Below are 19,858 nucleotides of genomic sequence, written 5' to 3'. Positions count from 1 at the left end.
ATAATATTACGTAATGTACTGTCTCAGTATAGCAGTATGCTTGTAAATAGAATATTGTTAGAATTTAAAGTATCATTTTAATAACCAAACATGAATTAAATTAATAAGCTAACCTAAATATTTAACATTTATTGTCTTAAATACTTGCGTTAACTTCAGCACTTGCACAAATCTTCTAATTCACAGGTAAGCTAGTTCTGTATATAGCTTGGGAGGTTCAACCATTTCGTTCTTAGGTTCATGGCTATTGTCACTGGGTCGGTCACAGGCTTGACCTGTGATTAGGTGCTCTTTGTTATCTAGCTTTTTGCATGTTCTCTGCAATCATGTGGATACCCTGATCACAACTTCTACTGGTTAATCAACACATATTTCTCAGCACGTTCTCTTCACTGTATCATATAGGGTAAGTTCATTCAATTATTACTTTATTAATCTGGAAGCTTAGGTTACTGTGTATTTTGAGCATTGTTGTTGTATATAGTATTTAGCTAGCGTTGTATTATGACATTGTAATGAAGGGAGGGCGGGCACCAGAAATAGGCTTTAGCCATTGTACTCATGTGGGGAATCAAACACGGGTTTTCGGCGTGACGAGCGAACGCTTTAACCACTAGGCTACCTCATCGCCCTTGTTCGAACTAGAATAGCTCGAATACTCAATGTTAAGAAATTTGCATTAGATAAACGTTGTATAGAACCTGAAAGCTAGCTGTGCTAATGTATTTCTTGCCAGGGGATAGTTCATACAGCCGTAAAAATCAGCGATAGAAACTAAAAGTTTTAGTCCACTAGTCCTTAACCCTCTTGGTGCCACGGGACCATATATGGTCCCTCACTTTTCACACCCGCATAGTTCTTGCAAAACGGCCCAATAGTCAAGGTATAATAAGGACATGTAGAAATTCGCCCCTTTTAAGAGTTAACGCGGAACTCTTAAAAAGGGGCGAATTTCTACCAGTCCTTATTATACCTTGACTATTGGGCCGTTTTGCAAGAACTATAGGACAAGTGCCAACAAAGACCATAAAATCTAGCGCCAATTTCTAACGATGCGTTAGAAAGTAAAAACGGAGTTTTTGCCATTCGAATATCGTATTGCAATTTTGGAACATGGCTGTTTTAGACTGAAACCGTCGAGGGTGCTACAAAAAGCTTTCTTCGTGATTTGAGACGAAAAGAAATCAAAGGTACTTTGGTTGATCATTGTGTTACAGAAGCATATAAATGACACATATCTTGAATCAACTCCATTTTCCCGATTCCAGTGTAATTTTAGTAGCTTGAAGAACTACGAACCTCAAAGGAATAAACCACGACAAGCTCCATTACAGTGCGTGCTATTTTCGTTATTCTGATAGAGGACGACTAGCTATCGCTGTGAAGAGCTTGCCGAAACGACTAACAAGGGCAAGTAACTCTATTATGTTGACATGATCAAACTTGTAACTGTGTCGCGGTTCGCTTGAAAGAAAACACACTTGTACCCAAAAGATGACCCTATCTCCTCGTTGAATAACATTAATGGGATTAATGGATCAAAGCTGACAATGGCGAAGAAAGAAAAAGACCAACGAGTTATCAACCTCGCTAACCTTGTTGCAGATACACGCGAGAGAAAACTGCCTCTGACGTTGTTGAAGCTAAAAGGTTTATTCACATTTCAGAGTGAACATCCTTTACAACTACAGTTTTTGTTCCAGAAATAACCACTTTAAACTGTGCCCATGATTGATCTTAATGCCTTCATATATGTTATGAAGTGGCTGTATTATAAGGATGCAGATCAGTAGATTGCTATCTATAATGGCATGGTCTAAAAGCATTTTAGTTCTTTGGCATTGGATTTTTTTATCATTTAAAGTTATCAGTGTAAGAAAAACAACCACATAATTTTACCCCCACATCCCCTATTTAACTCTGAAGCCTCACTTATGAGGGTACACTTGCATGATACTTGATACCATTTTGACATATGTGTTTGATACTATTTGAAATATTGGGGTATAAAGCTCACAATAAGCAGAAAAATAGATGTTCCATAATGGACTTTAGTGGGGGACAAGCCCTCCAGAACCCCTGTTAATTTAGCAAGATTGCTAAAAAGGGCATCTGAACAACTTAAAAATCACTACTAGGGAAGGATCTCCTGCAAATCCGTTACCAGAGCTGCCAAAGGTGTCCGGTATACTCCAGTCTAACCCATATGAGAACCAAAAAGCACTTACAGCTTGTCCAAACCTCTTTTTTTTCGTAGAAGTTCAAATGCACACATGAATTGCCTACACTTTTGATGACATGAGTATGTATAGCCATACAACATGATCCTGAAGACATGAAAATATGTTTGAATTAGAAACCTTACATGCTTATGACCACTACTCGTTTTGCTTACCAACCACTTTCGTCTGTGTTAAATGGAAATACTCCCAGAATGATATAGCATATTTACTGTTTTAAAGTTGCCAACAGACAATTTATCATCAAAAAGAATCCGTGTGAGAATATTGTACATAAGAAATAATAATAAGTAATAAGAAGTGACAAGTGGGAGTTGTTTATCGAGTGGTTTATTCTCCCTGCAGTGTTTTATTGTATGATAAACAACAAACACAAGTCGTTTATTTCTTATGAGACATCAACATTATGTACAGCCTCTTAAGGATGTTGATAAAATGTACAAGCTTTAAAAGTATTTACCCAAATTTTAATGATGATGATGACTCTCTGAATGCAATCCGACCTCGGAAATGTCAGACAAGTGCATTTTACAAACAGGTGGGTCAAGTTTGGTATTTCCTGCATATCCTCACAATCCTCACGTCGATTATCTGTACCTTTTCTCCCAATACCGATTGTCATATCTCTCTGTTAAAGTTCGGCCACTGATTGTCTACATAGCCCAGCTACATGTATAGGGAACGACTTACTAGACACTTCCCTCTCGAAAATAATGTCGTCCAATATATGACGTCATCAAGTTGCGAGCACCTATTCAAATCTCCAGAAATGACGTCAGGATAGAACAATGTTTTATTGTGAAGTAAACCACGCTTCGTTCTTCATTGTTCTTTGGGATTTATTGTGTAGCTATCTTATATAACCAGTCAACAGATACTGAGATGCAACGAATTTATTTTCAGCTCTTAACCATCCTGACAATCAATATTTACTTACAGAAGCATTCCACAACAATTTCTTTTATGATATATGAACTTATGTGAACAACAGTAACATGTGGGACATGTGAGTAACAAGTTAAAATTAACAAATATGTAAACCAACCAATTTACATGTCTCAGTGTTTGTTATATCAATGTCTTTCTCAGTTTACTGTACACCTGGTACATACAACTGGAGTAATTTGGCCAAAAGTTTTGATCTTTTGCTGTTTTGATTTGTAACTCATGATAGTTTACAAGACATACTGCATTTGCATTGCCTGATAGATTTAGTAGGATAATTACAGAAAACTGAAGCTATTGCTTCAAATTACAGTTTTTCAAAATAGAAAGACTTTTGCCTGAATTGTTGTGGACTCTAATGAACTGCTGTTTCAGATATTTTGGACACTGCTGAAGCAGGTGAGGTTGACTTTGTGCGACTGCGGCGAGAAGTATGGGAGTACAACCTGCTGCAGGTGCTCATCCTTGTCCTCAGACAGGACTTCAGCATCATCCCAGGGGAGTGGAGGACAGCTGTCAGGCTGGTGGACTTGCTCAGGTAATCCAATACAGCACATTAGATTAAATCAGTTTTTATATGGCACACTCTGATGTAGTGTTAAAAACTATTCTACTGTATTCTACGTATTGAACCCCCTTCGGCAAGAATCACCTCACTACCAACTTCTAAACCAATATGCAAGTTCTCTTCATCAGAGCCCCCTACTCAAATTGAAAATTTACATTACAGTCTGTAGTTTTTTGTGTATATTGCAGATTTGTTTTACAGAAAACAAGCTTAGAAGTGATATATATATATATATATATGTAATTGCCTTGTAACCATTATAAAAGTTTTAGTAAGGTGAGTGAGTTGGGTTTTAACACCGCTTTTGAGAGTATTCGAACTATATTGCGGCGTGTTAGCTTAATGTGGGAGGAAAGCCCGAAGTGATGCAGATTTCACATGTTTACTGCTTCTGTGAAACCATTGAGCACGGGTATGGTGCTGACAAACCTAGAAACATAATCTGGGCGATTTTAACTCACAATCATATGTTTCTGGCGTGCCCAAGGGACGCAACTCTGCACAGCGAATTGCGGCGCCTTAGACGATTGAGCCACCTGTGCCCCCTTTTGATAAGGAACCCCCTTAGTATGGCGAATATGGTATACGCTATATATCATGTATACTGCTGAAAAGAAGTTAAAGAAACCTTATTATTTGATATTACTATAGTTATTCTGTCATGGCATTTGTTCTTTATCTTCTTTGAGTGGTATATATCCTAACATTCTAATTGTGGCAATTTCATAGTCAGTGGTAGTGGATTATGCGCTTGATACAACTAACCAAACCAAACCAAACCAAACCAAACCAAACCAAACCAAATCATGAATTGTGTGCATTTGCAGTCAGGCAAGTTCTGGTCTGAACCTTCCTCGTCAAGAGATGCGGCAGTTTCAAGAGCACCATCTGCCTCGAGCGCTTGATTACATTTTCCTGCTGACTCGGCGGATTCAGGCCCAGATTACAGCACTCAAACAGGATGAGGTATGCTTTTTCTACCATCAATATTTCTGTTCAGCATTGTTATGTAGGTTTTTTTTCCTTGATGATTTTGATGATGTAAGTCATTCATATGCATGCTGTAAAATAATGTAGGTCATCACAAAGAATAGTAGAACTGCATAGTATACCGGAATAGTGCGATACACTTTTCAAACAATGCATACAGTAGAATGTGGATATGATGAACTACAAGGATCGGAGAAATCTGTTCGTTATATACATTTTCTCACGCCATCAATGATAAGACAATTGTGTTTTGAAATCCTGTTATTTCTTATGAAAGAGTTAACTGACTATTAAAGTCCAGTTTTCACCCTTGCCAATCTAGGTGTTATATTTTGGAGCTATATTTTGGCTAGATGATTATACATATTCGAAATAATACCTACATGATTTGCAATTTTGTTTAAGTATGTAGCTGTTGACATGTGGGTGAACTGTGTTTAAGGTGGACCAGCCGGAGAGGAAGAAGATGGAGTACACGGGTTACATTAAGGCCATCATGGAGTCTGTGGTGTACCTCGCCAGTGGCTATGTCACATTAGTTGCTGAGAGTAAGTTGTTATTGAAGGCATCATAGTACACTCATGAACATACACTACCCATAATACCAGTATTTGCTCTATTCAGCACACCTTGCCAATAAGTGCCCCCTTCCAGACGAATATGTAAGTAATCTTTATAACCATCCCGTACTAATCTTGATAATGACAGTCAAAATTTTCTTCAGAAAATACACAAGAAAGTTATATAATTGATAGGTATCAATTATCCCCAAAGTTTTATTTTCATCATTGGTTCTCTAGTGCTCGATCTCTGACAAATTTAATAAGCAGCCCTTCAGTCAGTTGTCTAACTGCCTGGGGAACTTATTATGTATAGTAGGTTAGTAGGAGTATTGTAGGTTAAGCTATTCTATGGCTTACCATAAGTGGCAGTTAAGTTAGATTGGTCTAGGTCTGACTTGGCTGACTGTAATGCCTTGGTGTTGGTTGTTGCTCATAATATCAACCACTAGTTAGTCTGGTGAGGTGAAATGCACTTATATAGTGAAGTGCATGCAGCTGTTTGTGTGGCTACTTGTTCTAGTCCAGAGTAATGCTGATTAATAGTGCTAGCCCACTGAGATACCATGACGCAGTTTAACATGAATACCCCACAGTATACTGACTTCGAGCCGACTTGTCATTGTTTTGGCCCCTAAATGCAGAGCGCCAGGCTAGGTAACAACAAGTACCATCTTTTAACATCTTTTGGTATGATGCGGCCGGGGATCAAACCTGTGTCCCTGACCTTCTGCTCTCAAGGCGGACGCTCTACCACTAGACCACGGAGGTGGTCACTGGTTAGCCGGGCTTAGACTTATTTAACACAGTGTGCCATGATGCAGCATGTGAACTAATCCATTGATCAGTATTTGCATGATCATTATCACTGAATATGATAATAAGAAGATTCATGAGGTCATAATCCTTGAACTGTTTCTCAGTTTTGAAGTCTCCGTGGCTACTCCAGCTGCTGATAACAGATGAGCCGGATACGGTGGTAGCAGTTATCACCATGATGGACAAGGTCATCAGGGCATATGGGTAAGGTTTTTTTAGAAGAGAATCGTTTTGTTTGTTAGTGAGTTTTGTTCAACACCGGTTTGAACAGTATTCCAGTTATATCTAGTGTGTGAGTTTAATGTGGGAGGAAAGCCGGAAGTGATGCAGGTGTTCGACATTTATCACTGTGGTGAAAACCTCAAGCACAGGTATGATGCTGAGAAACCTAGAAACATACTCATGATCCAAAAGTTTCTGGTATTCAATTCTGAACGGTGAATTGCAGTGTGCAAGATGACTGGGCCACCCATGCCTCCATCATTGAGTTAAAACTGGGAGACTTTTCTTGAAGGTATCACAGTGGCAAGGTGGTTTTGTGTGAGATGAAAACAAATAAGTGTTAGATTTGATTGCTCTGCCTTTGTGCACACTGTCATTCTTCTTTTGACTCCTCCTGCCAGAGACAATTGTAAGGTTGTATAAAGGGGTGTTCCTCCTAGGGTCAACATTCAACCATGTGGGGCTTGCAATGTCCAAGTAACCAGTGCCTGTAATAGATGACAAAACTGATTATCAGGTGTTATAATGTGTTACCTGGTTCATTGTATATCATCGTACCCAGATGGTGCTTGCTCATGCTATCCAACACTGGTTTGCCTGGCCCATACTCAATCAGTGATAGGTGGAATATGGCTGGCAGTAATCACTTGCTTGACTGTTAGCAAAATGTTCAAGATAATAGCCACCTTTAGCTGCGATTCCATCACTCTGACTCACAACATGGTTGAGTGTTTCCTCTGTGCCACATTGCTGGAATATTGCTGAGTACGGCGTTAAACGACAAACAAACAAAACTGATGTACAGAGGGTGTCCTGTAAAGGGGGTGTCATATACAGAGGGTGTCCTGTAAAGGGGGTGTCATATACAGAGGGTGTCCTGTACACATGGTGTCCTGTACACATGGTGTCCTGTATAGAGGGTGTCCTGTACAGGGGGTGTCCTACGCAGAGGGTGTCCTGTACAGGTGGTGTCCTGTATAGAGGGTGTCCTATACACATGGTGTCATGTACAGAGGGTGTCCTGTACAGGTGGTGTCCTGTATAGAGGGGATCGTCACGATATGGCTGGAATATTGCCGATGTGACGTAAAGCATTAACTCACTCACTCACTGTATAGAGGGTGTCCTATACACATGGTGTCATGTACAGAGGGTGTCCTGTACAGAGGGTGTCCAGTATAGTGTCCTGTACACATGGTGTCCTGGACAGAGGGTGTCCTGTACAGAGGGTGTCCTGTACAGAGGGTGTCCTGTACAGAGGGTGTCCTGTATGGAGGGTGTCCTGTACAGGTGGTGTCCTGTACAGAGGATGTCCTGTACAGAGGGTGTCCTGTACAGGTGGTGTCCTGTACAGAGGATGTCCTGTACAGAGGGTGTCCTGTACAGAGGGTGTCCTGTACAGAGGGTGTCCTGTACAGGTGGTGTCCTGTACAGAGGGTGTCCAGTACAGAGGGTGTCCTGTACAGGTGGTGTCCTGTACAGAGGGTGTCCTGTATGGAGGATGTCCTGTATGGAGGGTGTCCTGAATGGAGGGTGTCCTGTACAGAGGGTGTCCTGTACAGATGGTGTCCTGTATGGAGGATGTCCTGTACAGAGGGTGTCCTGTATGGAGGGTGTCTTGTTTAGGTGGTGTCCTGGACAGATGTGCTACTGATCATCCTAGATATTGGTGTAGAGAAATGAACACTTGCTTTGTTGCCTTATGGAGTACCAGTACCAGTATGTACCAAGCTCTTATTTTTTTGTATTATTTCAGTGTTGCTTTGTCACAAATTGACCAGAAAATCGTCTACAGCATCTTGGATGAACTGATTTACAAGATCTCAGTAAACAACAATGTGGCTGTTGGAGCGTAAGTAACAGTCTCCATAACTGACATGATTAGCATTCCCCATCCCTGCTCTCTCATCCTGGCCTGTCAGAATATTGTGGCAATCCCCATCAATTTTGTACATGCCAAACAATAATTGAGTTGTGAATGCTTTTCTAATGATATTTTGGTATTGAAGTTAGCATACAGTAGACTTTAAAAGTGAAAACGTGTTTTTTCATGATTTTTTTATTACTGTTCGCATGTTTAAAATACACATATGCATTGAATTTTTTCAAAATTTTATTTTTTTATGATTCCCTGGAAACAATTTCGACTTAGTCTCAAGCAAGGGTAGGGTTCGTTTCTGGGCCATAACTTGAAAACCGTTCAACATATTTTAACGAAACTTGAGATATGCATTGCTCATCAGCTTCACAGGTGCCTTTTGCTATTTCGAAATGTTTCTATATTTTAGTTTGTTACGTTTCCTTGGAAACTGTTTGGACTTAGCCTCAAACAACTCTAGGCTTTGTTTCCGAGCCCTAACTCTCAAACTAATGAATACATTTGCATGAAACTATACATGTGCAATGAGCATATCATATTTTTATTTATTTTTTAATTTGTTGTGTTTCCATGGAAACAATTTGGACTAAGTCTCAAACAGGTAGCGTTTGTTTCCAACCAACACTCTGCATTAATGAATATTTCTGTGTTAAACCATTATCTTTCTAGGCTATAATTGCTATTATTGTTTTTCGGACTTGCAAACACATTTACAGTAACAACTTGAGCTAATGTATTAAAAAAAAGTATGGGAGAGACACATGTATTTGGGTAAAAAACACATTCTAGTTATACTAGTCCATTTCAATGATCAGTTATGAACTCCATGTTTGCTGAACTGTTTGCTGTCATTTTGAGTGTCTGAAGCAGAATTGAGAATGCATCATTTATGATATCCCAGTTTAGAATGTCTTGGTTGTGAACTGATGTTGTTTCTTCAGGGCAGCTACCAAGTGTATCTTGAAGATCTGTGATGCATTCAGACTGATAGTGGATGTCCTGTGTACAAGATACAAGTAAGTATCATCAGCCTCGGAAACATGTGCAGATAACATAGGCAGCTTTTAATGTTAGGGAAGACCATTTCTGGTGTCCCCCGCTGTGAAATTGCTGGAATATTGCTAAAAGAGGCAAGAAACTATACTCACTGAACAGTAGTTGAACATCTCACAGAACATTGCAAATTAATTGGTTTGTTTTAGTTTCCATATATCAGTGTTATGTCACCCATTTCAGAGGTCTACGGCCATTACTAGGGAAGTGGCATGGCAAGGGGTTTGCCAGAGAGCTGAAGCAGCTGTTGGTCCTCCTCGACACCGGAAGTGCTAAAAAGGCAGAGATGGAGGTGTGTGACCTGAGTCAGGTCCTAAGTACCCCATGATTTAATTAATAAAATAAAGAATATGGACTTATGTTGTGAGTTTATTTTGGCTCAATCTTAACATACAGCTCAAAACTTGCAATAATTATTCCATGCATAGATCAACAATGCATGGATTTCATTATTCTCACCTGTAGTTGTTTGTCTTGATTGTTCAGTCCAGTGTAAGAGAAATCTTGACTGACAACTTTTTAAACGGACTGACAAACGGCTGTCTGGCTGGAATATATCTGAATAAGCACTGTTAATGGTGGTTAAAGGTCTACTGCCTCACTTTACAATAGTGATCCTGCAGGGTTTGCTGCGATTTTAAACCAGCAGTCCATCCATCTTTGTAAGTCTTCATCCCTCCTTCCAGAAATACCATCTGGCAGCAATCTATCTGCAAGCATGTTGGAAGGGATGCATTACAAGAATCAAACTTAGGAGGGCAAATGCGGCTTTCAAGAAGTTTCAGAGAACTTACAGGTTAGTTAAATTTCATATTTCCCTATGTGTTTTCTGAGGCTAAATGGCCCGGGGCGTGTACCTAATGCATGTTGTAGGAGCTTACTAAATAGAAATTGGGTGGTGACAGTGTGTGACTTGTTTGACTGTATGTTGTTACACCCCTATAGCTTGTTGTTATAGATTGTTGTTCATGCTATCAACCACTGGATTGTCAACTTTACTCTTAAATAAAGGAAATAGCATCATGAAATTAAACTGTTGATACCAAGAATCAGAACGAAGATAAGTGTTGCTGACAAACATCCTATACAAGAACGTTTATGTCGGTAGAACTTAACACCAAAATACGTCCTATAGTTTTCATGTCTTATGCAATAGCACCACACACATGCAAAAGGTGTCAGTCCTGATTTTATATACTTTCAAGGAAGTGTATGTATGTGTATGAACTAGTGATGTGGAGTCTGCAACGTGCGGAGCATCTGTGGTTTATTGGCATGCTAGAAACTGTCAGAAGTTCGCAGTGCAGTGGCCAATACGTTAAGTGTTTCACAGTCTGTGAACAGCTGACTATGGAACAGGTACCAACAAACCCAAAATGTTGACGATCGACCCTCTTCAGGGCGTCCCAGGTCAACGACAAGAGTACAGGATCAACTGATCTGAAACCAGGCTCTACGAAATCAAGCTCAGATGGTTAATGAAATTGCTGCAAATTTTCATCAGGTTACTAGAGTACAAACCATGGGTCAGACGATTATTAGAAATTGCAGCTCATCTCCATGCTCGACAGCCATGTGTTGTGTTGCCCCTTACACGTCGCAGACATTGGGATACCACAATTGTTTCCTGAATTATTTCGATGGCATTGTTGTATTTTCAGTGCACCCCTCTTTTCTAAATCGATGTATCTGTGCTTGTGTTAGCTAACTACTCTGTTGAACAATATTCACTCACGGACTTGCAATGTTTTGATATGTTTGGTTGATTCACTAGACTCAAGAAGGAGAAAGAAGAACGTTTCCGAGAACAGACAAAGATAGATGCCGAGTTTTACCACCATCTGAAACTTAACAGACAGCGGATCATGAGGGAGTTCAAGGAGAGACGCCTCCACTTGATAGAAATAATGCCAGCAGGTAACATATCATCCATTTGTCTTATGTGTTTGTTTGTTTAATGACATACTCCAGTAATATGCTGTAAATCTTGAAAGCGTGAGCGTGAATTAAATGCAACAATTTAATTGATCTTTGCTCGCGTTCTTAAACATCGCATTCATATCAACAATAAGACATTTTGGATAGCAGAAATACCAACTTAGACATAAGCTGAAAACAAACAGACAACTATGTATTCCACATCACTGTTTATTGAGCAGCAATCCACTGATGCTTGAGAGGGGGGGATGTCACATTCGTATTGAGGCACATTTTTTACTTGGGGTCAACGGTCACATTCTTTTGGAGACGCATTAATTTTACGATTTACAGTACTTGCCGCCAATAGCTGCAAGGTTGCTGATGTGGCATTTCGCAATAATCACTCACTCACCCATGTCTAGTCAAGTCAAGTCTGGACCAATGATTGATGTCATGAACATTGATTTATTCAACTGGGATACTACTACATGCAATCAACCATATCTCTGAACCTGACCACCCGATGCAATTAATTGCCTCTTATAACAAGCATGGGTTGCTGGGGTTGTATATTCTTACACTGAGTCCCCATTGGTTCACTGACTTAATACTGCACATGTTCCTATTATGTCTTACAGCAATACATCATTTATTTATGTCACACTGGCAGCAGACTGGCCTGTTTTAACTTTGATAAAAATATTGGACCAGGGTGCAACCTGGTTTTGTTTGTGCAACTTGGTTTTTATGTCAACATTCACCTGGTGCAGGTAAATCAAGTTCCTTATTCTTTAAACTATTGAGTTCCTGTTTCTGTGGTATCATGACAGTATCATGACAGTTGGTTGGTTGGTTTGTTGTTTAACGCCGTACTCAGCAATAATCCAGCTATATGATGGCGGTCTGTAAATAATCGAGTCTGGACCAGACAACCCAGTGGTTAATATCATGAGCATCGATCCACGCGATGACATGCATCAACCAAGTCAGCCAGCCTGACCACCCAATCCCGTTAGTCACCTTTTACGACAAGCATGGGTTGCTGAAGACCTATTCCACCCCGGAATCTTCATGGGTTTATCAGGGGCGGTCGGGTAGCCTAGTGGTTAAAGCGTTAGCACGTTATGCCGAAGACCCGGGTTCGATTCCCGACATGGGTACAATGTGTGAAGCCCATTTCTGGTGTCCCCCGCCGTGATATTGCTGGAATATTGCTAAAAGCGGCATAAAACCATACTCACTCACTCATGGGTTTATCATGACAGTATTGTAGCTATCACAATACTATTGCAACAGTAACAATGCTTCCACTAGTCACCCTTATTTGATTATTGTTGTGTGTCTTCAGTGCAGATACCCAGGTTTCTGCAGAGAGAACAATCTGATGCCGCTGTCAAGATTCAAACAATGTGGAGGGGTCACAAAGAGAGGAATCGACTTCCAGGTCGCCAGGAGGTCGCACGACAGGTCAAGGCTGTCATAAAGATACAGAGAACAGTATGTACCTTCCAAATTAGTCTTGGTCACTCATTTGTGATTGATACACGATTTGTAAATTTGTTTAATCAATATTTGTGTCAACGGTACTGTCATGTTAAAAACCCTACCACCAGATGAGCCTTTTCTGGCATGTAACCCATGTTAATGTTGTTGTACCCCATTTTGGCCTTGAAAAGATGACCAGTTTAATGTGCCTGTTTCGTCCTGCTTCTCAAGACCAGCTCTCAGCTTTGAACTGGTTTGCTGGGTCCGAGTCCCAAGTAACCTGTGGTTGAGGTACGAGGCGACTTCATTGATCGGCTTGGTGACTTAGTTGATTGTGTGTCATCGTACTCTGGTGGTGTAAACTGTTGCTGACAATATCAGTCACTGGTTTGTTCCATTATTTTTTACGAGCAGCCTCTTCTCTTGCTGAAATTTTTTAAGCATTAAACAAACAAAAAGGGAAAAGAACATTGGCTTAGGGTTTCAGTATACCACAGTGAGTGAGTGAGTGAGTGAGTGAGTGAGTTAAAATTTAATGTTGCATCAGCATTATTTCAGCCATTTAGTGACGAGACCAAGTTAATATACTCACAATTTAGTTATTTATGCAAAGTTGTATTTAAAAACAATTTATGAAACATATTTGAGCATAACAATATCATGTATACAGTTTTAAACACGGGCTATAGGCCACCAGTAACCAAAGCTAGGCCACCTTGCTTGGGATGTATACATGGTGTACATGGTTCTTGACCCGGACCGCCTCCGTGGTCTAATGGTAGAGCGTCCGACCAGAGAGCGGAAGGTCCAGGGTTCGATCCAAGACCGCGTCATACCTAAAGACGTTAAAATAAGTGCAATAATCTTGGACGCGACATTAAACCCCCTTTCACCTCACACCTGGTTCATGACCCAAGTAGGTGCATGTGTACTGCTCCAGTACAGTAGATGTTAGTGTCTCCCTGGTGAGTAGTGAGTAGAGTGTCAGTAGAGTGTCAGTAGAGCGTCAGTAGAGTGGAGTGAGTGAGTGATTATGGTTTTATGCCGTTTTTAGCAATATTCCATCAATATCACGGCGGGGGACACCAGAAATGGGCTTCACACGTTGTACCCATGTCGGGAATCAAACCTGGGTCTTCAGCGTGACGAGCGAACGCTTTGACCACTAGGCCACCCGACTGCCCCTCCCTGAGAGTGGAAGGTCAGTGGTTAGAATTCCGTGTCATACCTAAATACGTCAAAAGATGCTACATGGATTGGTTTGCTCGGGATCAGTATTATGTGTCTGAGAGACATATCCATGTTAAACTGTGTCATGATATCTCAGTCGGCTAGCAAAACAGTGTGGGTTAGTACAAGCAGCCAAACACACAAACATTTTCGACCCGTGAAGATCCGGGGTAGAATAGGTCTTCAGGAACCCATGCTTTTCGTACAAGGCGACTATGCTTGTCATAGGAGGCGACTAATGGGATCGGGTGGTCTGGCTCGCTAACTTGGTTGATGCATGTCATCGTATCCCAATTGCATGGATCGGTGCTCATGATCTCAGTCACTGGATTGTCTGGTCCAGACTCGTTTATTTACAGACCGCCGTAATATAGCTGGAATATTGCTGAGTGTGATGTTAAACAACAAACATGCATTTGCATCGCTATGTAAGTGAAAGGATCTTGAAACTTTTTGAAACTGTCAATATGATTAGGCTTGTGATAGTTGAAGTGCTAAGACCTCTCACCATTATGGATTTATATGACAAGAAATAGCTCGTCATGCTGGTGGATTATTGTTTGAATGCCCCCAACCTGCTTCCTCTCTGTAGGTGCGGAGGTGGATGGACCGGCTGGACAAGAGGCGGGAAGACGTCCCCATCTCCCTCAAACCCCCTGGCCTCACTGATGTGAAGCGGTTAGAGCTGCATCAGCAGATTGAGAACTGGCGGGAGAGCAACCCGGTGAGTACTTGTGTGGGTCCGGTTGTATGTTTACCATGTACACAGTAGGCTCCCTGTGGAGAATTAGTCTCTAGAACCTATGCTGGTTATATGAGGCAAATAGATGGATGTCCCATACGGGAGACGAGGGGAGTTCAAAATATCTATCACTGGATTGTCTGGTCCAGATTTGAGTAATTACAGTCCGCTGTCATAAAGTTGGAATAAACATGCAGCACAAATTGTCTTTTATGTATGCCATGTAGGAATCATTCTGCACCAACTTGTCATTATACCTTTAACTCTGAAATTGTACTGTCCAACAATTATTACTTCATACAGACATCAAGAGATCTTATCGAGACATCTCTGATATGGTTTATTTGTTCCCCAATTAATGTATCTGTATGCATTCAATTATCATTTTCAACTACTTGGGGAGTATACAACCCATGCTGCCAAAAGGCACCAGAAGGTTTTCACATCCACCTCACATATCAGGCACACATTTCCTGTAAGGTGAACAGAGGTGCTTTTGAGTCACTTGCTCAGAGTGACACCACAATTTTGCGTTTCGGATGTATTTACGTATTCGTGTTTCCACCCTCTTGTCATCTATGGATGAGTGGATTCTTTGAGGGCACAGGGTGAATATACTGTTCACTAGGGGTAGTGACAACACCTGAAAACATTGCTGGTCCATGGAATAACTACCTGGTCACTAGCGGGATACGTTCTTGGCACCTGGCGCTTTTGACCACTTTCCAACTCCACCCCAAAGTTAGGGTGGGTATCATCATGATTATTGTACTATTAAATTTCTTTAATTATGTCAGTATTCTTTTAAGAGTTAGAAGAAACAGTATCTCCTGTGTCGTAAAGATTAAAGACAATCTCCCTTGTTTGAAATGGCTTGGCTTGATGAGAGTTATGTCCCTTACATTGTGAAATGAAACTAGGACTGAAGACAACGTATCCTTTTCTAAGAGACTTGACAAAATTTTCTTATTATAATTCATATGTTCTTTTAAATTTACAAGATGATATATTAACACCAATATTTAAGATATTAATGAAAACACATTCTTGTAGCAATGGTTAAGAAATGTCCAATTTCTTTCCAAGTAGGATTTGAGTCTGTATGATAAGTTGATTTGTTGATAAGTTGAGTACTCCCAAGTACAGGGCTACCTATCATTGAAAAATGCAAACACTTATTTATGTCTACATGCACCAAATGCATGTCAAAAATTTCATATTTGGGTCTAACCCTTACACATCCACGAAACATCAATCTTTTAAGACATTCCATACCTCTAAGCTTATTGTCCAGACGAATAAAATAACCCATTTTTAATGTATAATATGTCTTCATTTAGGGGGCTTTGACGTAGTCCCAATGAGGGAACTTCAAGATCATGTGCACATGTTTCAACATGTTTCAATGTCTCACCCAACAAGGTGATCTACAGGCACCAACTAGAAGCCAATGTTAAAGACACCAATACCACAAAACTGTTTGTGGAGTTACAATTCACCCATGCACATGATATTTATTTCAACAATGTACAGTGTACTCTTTATTCTATTGTAATTTATAGGATTTCACCATTTGCTACTCTGGAGGATCCCGAGGTGGAGTGCAGTGTTCATGTATTCAGTTGTCACCTCACATGTTGACTGTCCCATCAGCCACGTCACTTTGTGACTAGGGTATTATGTACAGCAGTCATTTTTTCAAAATCCTGGATCCGCCTCTGTCATAGTTCTATGGCATCTTCCTGAGGCAAGGGAGTTAACTGACTGTAAAAGTGCTGTTTCCAACCTTGCCAAACTAGGCTGGAATGGGTTCGATCATAGCACCACCAGTGGTTATTACATGTCCCTTCTGTTGACCAGTGAGATTCCACCTCTCATATTACTTCCATTTTCTTAAATCAAAATGACTGCACCCAGTCAAGATGATCTGATCGATGATCAAAATCTCTTTAGTGATACAACCGGTCTTACTTCATGAAGTGCATCAAACCAGATGTCGATTTTGTTACACGATTATGACTGGACTACGCATAGACTCGTTCGTACAGCCAAAATATAACTCCATAATTCCAGCAAGGGTGGAAAGTGGACTTGTATAGTCAGTTAACTCCATTGCTTTGGGAACTTGGTTCTGTGGATAGTTCTGCAGTCACTAGTGGAGAAGACCATCTGTTAGATATAACAGATCACTGGTAAAATTCATCAAGCCCTGATTGCATGGATCAGTCTTGTAAAAACTGACCACTTGCAACTGTTACAGAAATAAGCCTTGTATGTGACTACTGCATGCCACACTCAGTTACCCACTAACTCATCTGAGGAACCGTTTGTCTTCCAGACCCCCAGTAAGACCCCCGAGGAGCTGCTGGAGATTCACACAAAGGCTGCCGAGATGCTACATCATCATTATGCCAGTGTGCGCTCTCAGCGACGCACGCAGCAACAGCGAGATGCCCTCATTGCTCGTCTTGACACAGATTCGGAGCTCATACTGTGTAAGGGACATTATAAAAATTATCTCCATAATTTTTAGAAAAAGATTTAGATGGAAAAAGTGTTTGTGGGTTGATGGAGATCAATTGAAGATAGAAAATATAATGTTATGCTAGACTCGTGATATGATAAACGTTTGGGAGGGTGTCTTGAAATGTCTTGAGGAATATTTAATGTGTACACTTTTGCTGAAATACTGCATATTTCACAATAATACAATGATTCTCAAGAACACAAAGCTTCATAAATTGATTTATTACCCATAGGTTTAGAAATGACCGAGTTATAAAATCATATCACTTCTCGCACACCAGTGTATTATTTCTGTCATACGGACGGCATTGTTGATGTCATTTAAATCTTATTGAGACATTAGGTCGGAATGACGTCACACAAGAAAACAATGTCAAAGCTGAAGATTGTTGACGTCATTCGACAAATTGTGGTTTCTAGGACAGTGGTGGAGATAACTGCATTTTTCTAAAGGGGAGCTCAAGGATAAAGAAGTAATGGGTAATAAAGAAATGATTACACTCACAGTGTCATACTGATTATACAGAACTTGTGGAAGAATTCAGGTATTACCCTTGCTCTTGCTCGGGAAATACAAGAATTCTGACACTCGTTTCGTAAAATCAGTGTGACACACATGTGAGTGTAATAATCCCTATGTATTGTTTTCACCAAGGTAAAGCTAAAGACTTGTCCAACATATTTGGCATTAATACTATCAAAAATGGATATACTAAACAAATTCCACTTTCCCAAATTTCATCGCATGATTGATAGATGCCCCTCAATTTCTGAGTTCCATGTTCCATGGAGTTATATATGTTCTATCTGAGTTCTATGTATTTATATTTAAACTACATGCAGTGGCACCGCCCCTGAAGTCTGTGACACAGAAGGATGTCCACATGTACACCAGCAGATCAGTGCCAGTTGGTGCCAAGGCTCGCTCCAACCACGTAGAGACGATGAAGCGGCTACAGCTCCCCTGGTGGAAGAGACTGGGCGAGGAAGATGAGGAGGCGACAGATTTTGAGATGTACCAGGAGGACATCATCTTCTAGTAGAAATAACAACAACATTGCTTTTCTTTCGTCGTTTCATATGTTCCGGGAAGATAAAAACAACTAGGTCCGATGTCAATACTTACCTTTGTCTTCAGATATCATTCCCAGATCAACATTATCAAGCTATATATGACTTATAGATTTATGGTTTTGTGTTGTTCTGGTGCTTGCATCTAAGGAATACGGCTCATTATCTTCTCAACAAAGTTCGACTGAAACTGTTAGCAGTAAGAATCAGAGCATGAAGGATAGTGGAATAGGTCTTCAGCAACCCATTCTTGCCGTCACTGGCGACTATGCTTGTCGTGAGAGGCGCCTAACGGGATTGGGTGGTCAGGCTCGCAGACTTGGTTCATGCATGTCATCGATCCCAATTGCCTGGATCGCTGCGCACGATGTCAATCACTGGATTGTCTGGACCAGACTCAATTATTTACAGACCGCCGTCATATAGTTGGAATATTGCTGAGTGCTGCGTTAAACAACAAACAAACCAAACCAAGACAGTGCATGACTCTGTATAGGGTGGCCAATGGCACTACAAGTGATGCCAAGATCTGTTGGCTATGAGTTCAAAGATCTGCCACACCAGTATCTTGTTCTTATCTTTATGTAATGGAGAAATCATGACAATCAACAGATTTCAGTGATTTCTCTTACTTAAAACCATGTTGAGTTAATGTAGAATATCTCTATAATTTTGCATAAAGATCTATGATTGCATCAGTTTTACATGTTAAAATGCACTTTCAGAATGACCAATGTTGCTGGCTCAGAATAAACTGGCACAACAGATTGATGTCATTGTAATGGTTTAAACTCCTTGGTTTCAACTACAGCATGATTCATGGTTAACTTGTCTCCTCACTTAAAATACTTGAAATACTGGTCATACTAAGTGAGGTTAAATCTACCTTATACCAGAGACCATAAAATCAAATCTATTTTATGGTCTCTGCTTTTATTCACTATTGGGCAGTGGGATGGCCAAGTGGTGAAAGCTTTCAACACACCAAGGCCCAGGTTCGATTCCCACATGCATGGGTACAATGTGTGAAGTCCATTTCTGGTGCACCCCTCTCCCCCCAACCCCCATGATATTGCTGTAATATTCCTAAATGCAGTGAACAACCATATTCACTCCTTATTTAGGAAGTAATGTTTGAGTAATTCTCCAACCGAACTCAGTGACATGTTGAGTTTGAATGATAAACATTATATTATTTTGGGGTCATTTCATACCGATCTTGTACATAGAAGTATTTATGTATCATTTTGTAAAGTGAATAAATCCGTCCATCTTTGTTTTTTTTGGTTCGTATTTATTCATGATATATTTGAGTTTTTATCCCACCTAAAAAGTGTTTCAACCATATACATAACATATTGAAGAACACCAACAATTTGAAGGTTACGTGTAGCAAAACCCACCCATTTTCCCGAGCCAAGGTAGTTAACTGACGGTAAATGTACCCACCAGACACGACAGATTAACGTGCAAAATCAGGTGTTCTTTAACTTCTTTTGAGTTGTATATTTAACATATTGATTTCCCCACAACTGACGTTATTATTTCAAACAACTTCAACTTTATTACTAGAAACTCTTACCCACACAGGTACTGAAGGTGGCGGTC

General features: G+C 40.3%; 1 protein-coding gene across 1 annotated transcript; it reads left to right on the top strand.

Annotated features, from left to right (window-relative positions):
* The first annotated feature begins 1,433 nt into the window (after window positions 1-1,433).
* Window positions 1,434-19,511, top strand: LOC139463391 (IQ calmodulin-binding motif-containing protein 1-like). The gene is made up of 14 exons (XM_071244650.1): window positions 1,434-1,650; window positions 3,561-3,723; window positions 4,581-4,719; window positions 5,186-5,291; window positions 6,227-6,326; window positions 8,101-8,196; window positions 9,165-9,239; window positions 9,460-9,568; window positions 9,963-10,072; window positions 11,051-11,193; window positions 12,545-12,693; window positions 14,504-14,635; window positions 16,992-17,148; window positions 18,023-19,511. The coding sequence occupies exons 1-14, from the start codon at window positions 1,551-1,553 to the stop codon at window positions 18,217-18,219; spliced, it is 1,776 nt and encodes a 591-aa protein (XP_071100751.1). The 5' UTR covers window positions 1,434-1,550; the 3' UTR covers window positions 18,220-19,511.
* The last annotated feature ends 347 nt before the right edge of the window (window positions 19,512-19,858 follow it).

Source organism: Haliotis cracherodii, unplaced genomic scaffold (assembly GCF_022045235.1).
Source record: "Haliotis cracherodii isolate W230 unplaced genomic scaffold, xgHalCrac1.p SCAF_16, whole genome shotgun sequence".
In the NCBI taxonomy this organism is placed as follows: Eukaryota; Metazoa; Mollusca; class Gastropoda; order Lepetellida; family Haliotidae; genus Haliotis; species Haliotis cracherodii.
Note: the sequence above shows the minus strand (reverse complement) of the source record. Positions and strands in the feature narration are given on the sequence as shown.

What these genes read in the sequence shown, in the direction of transcription:
- LOC139463391 (XM_071244650.1), top strand. Translation starts at nt 1,551, where the DNA reads ATGGCGAAGAAAGAAAAAGACCAACGAGTTATCAACCTCGCTAACCTT. An exon ending in GACGTTGTTGAAGCTAAAAG is followed by an intron (nt 1,651 to 3,560) that starts GTTTATTCACAT and finishes CTGCTGTTTCAG; the next exon opens with ATATTTTGGACACTGCTGAA. An exon ending in AACAATGTGGCTGTTGGAGC is followed by an intron (nt 8,197 to 9,164) that starts GTAAGTAACAGT and finishes TTGTTTCTTCAG; the next exon opens with GGCAGCTACCAAGTGTATCT.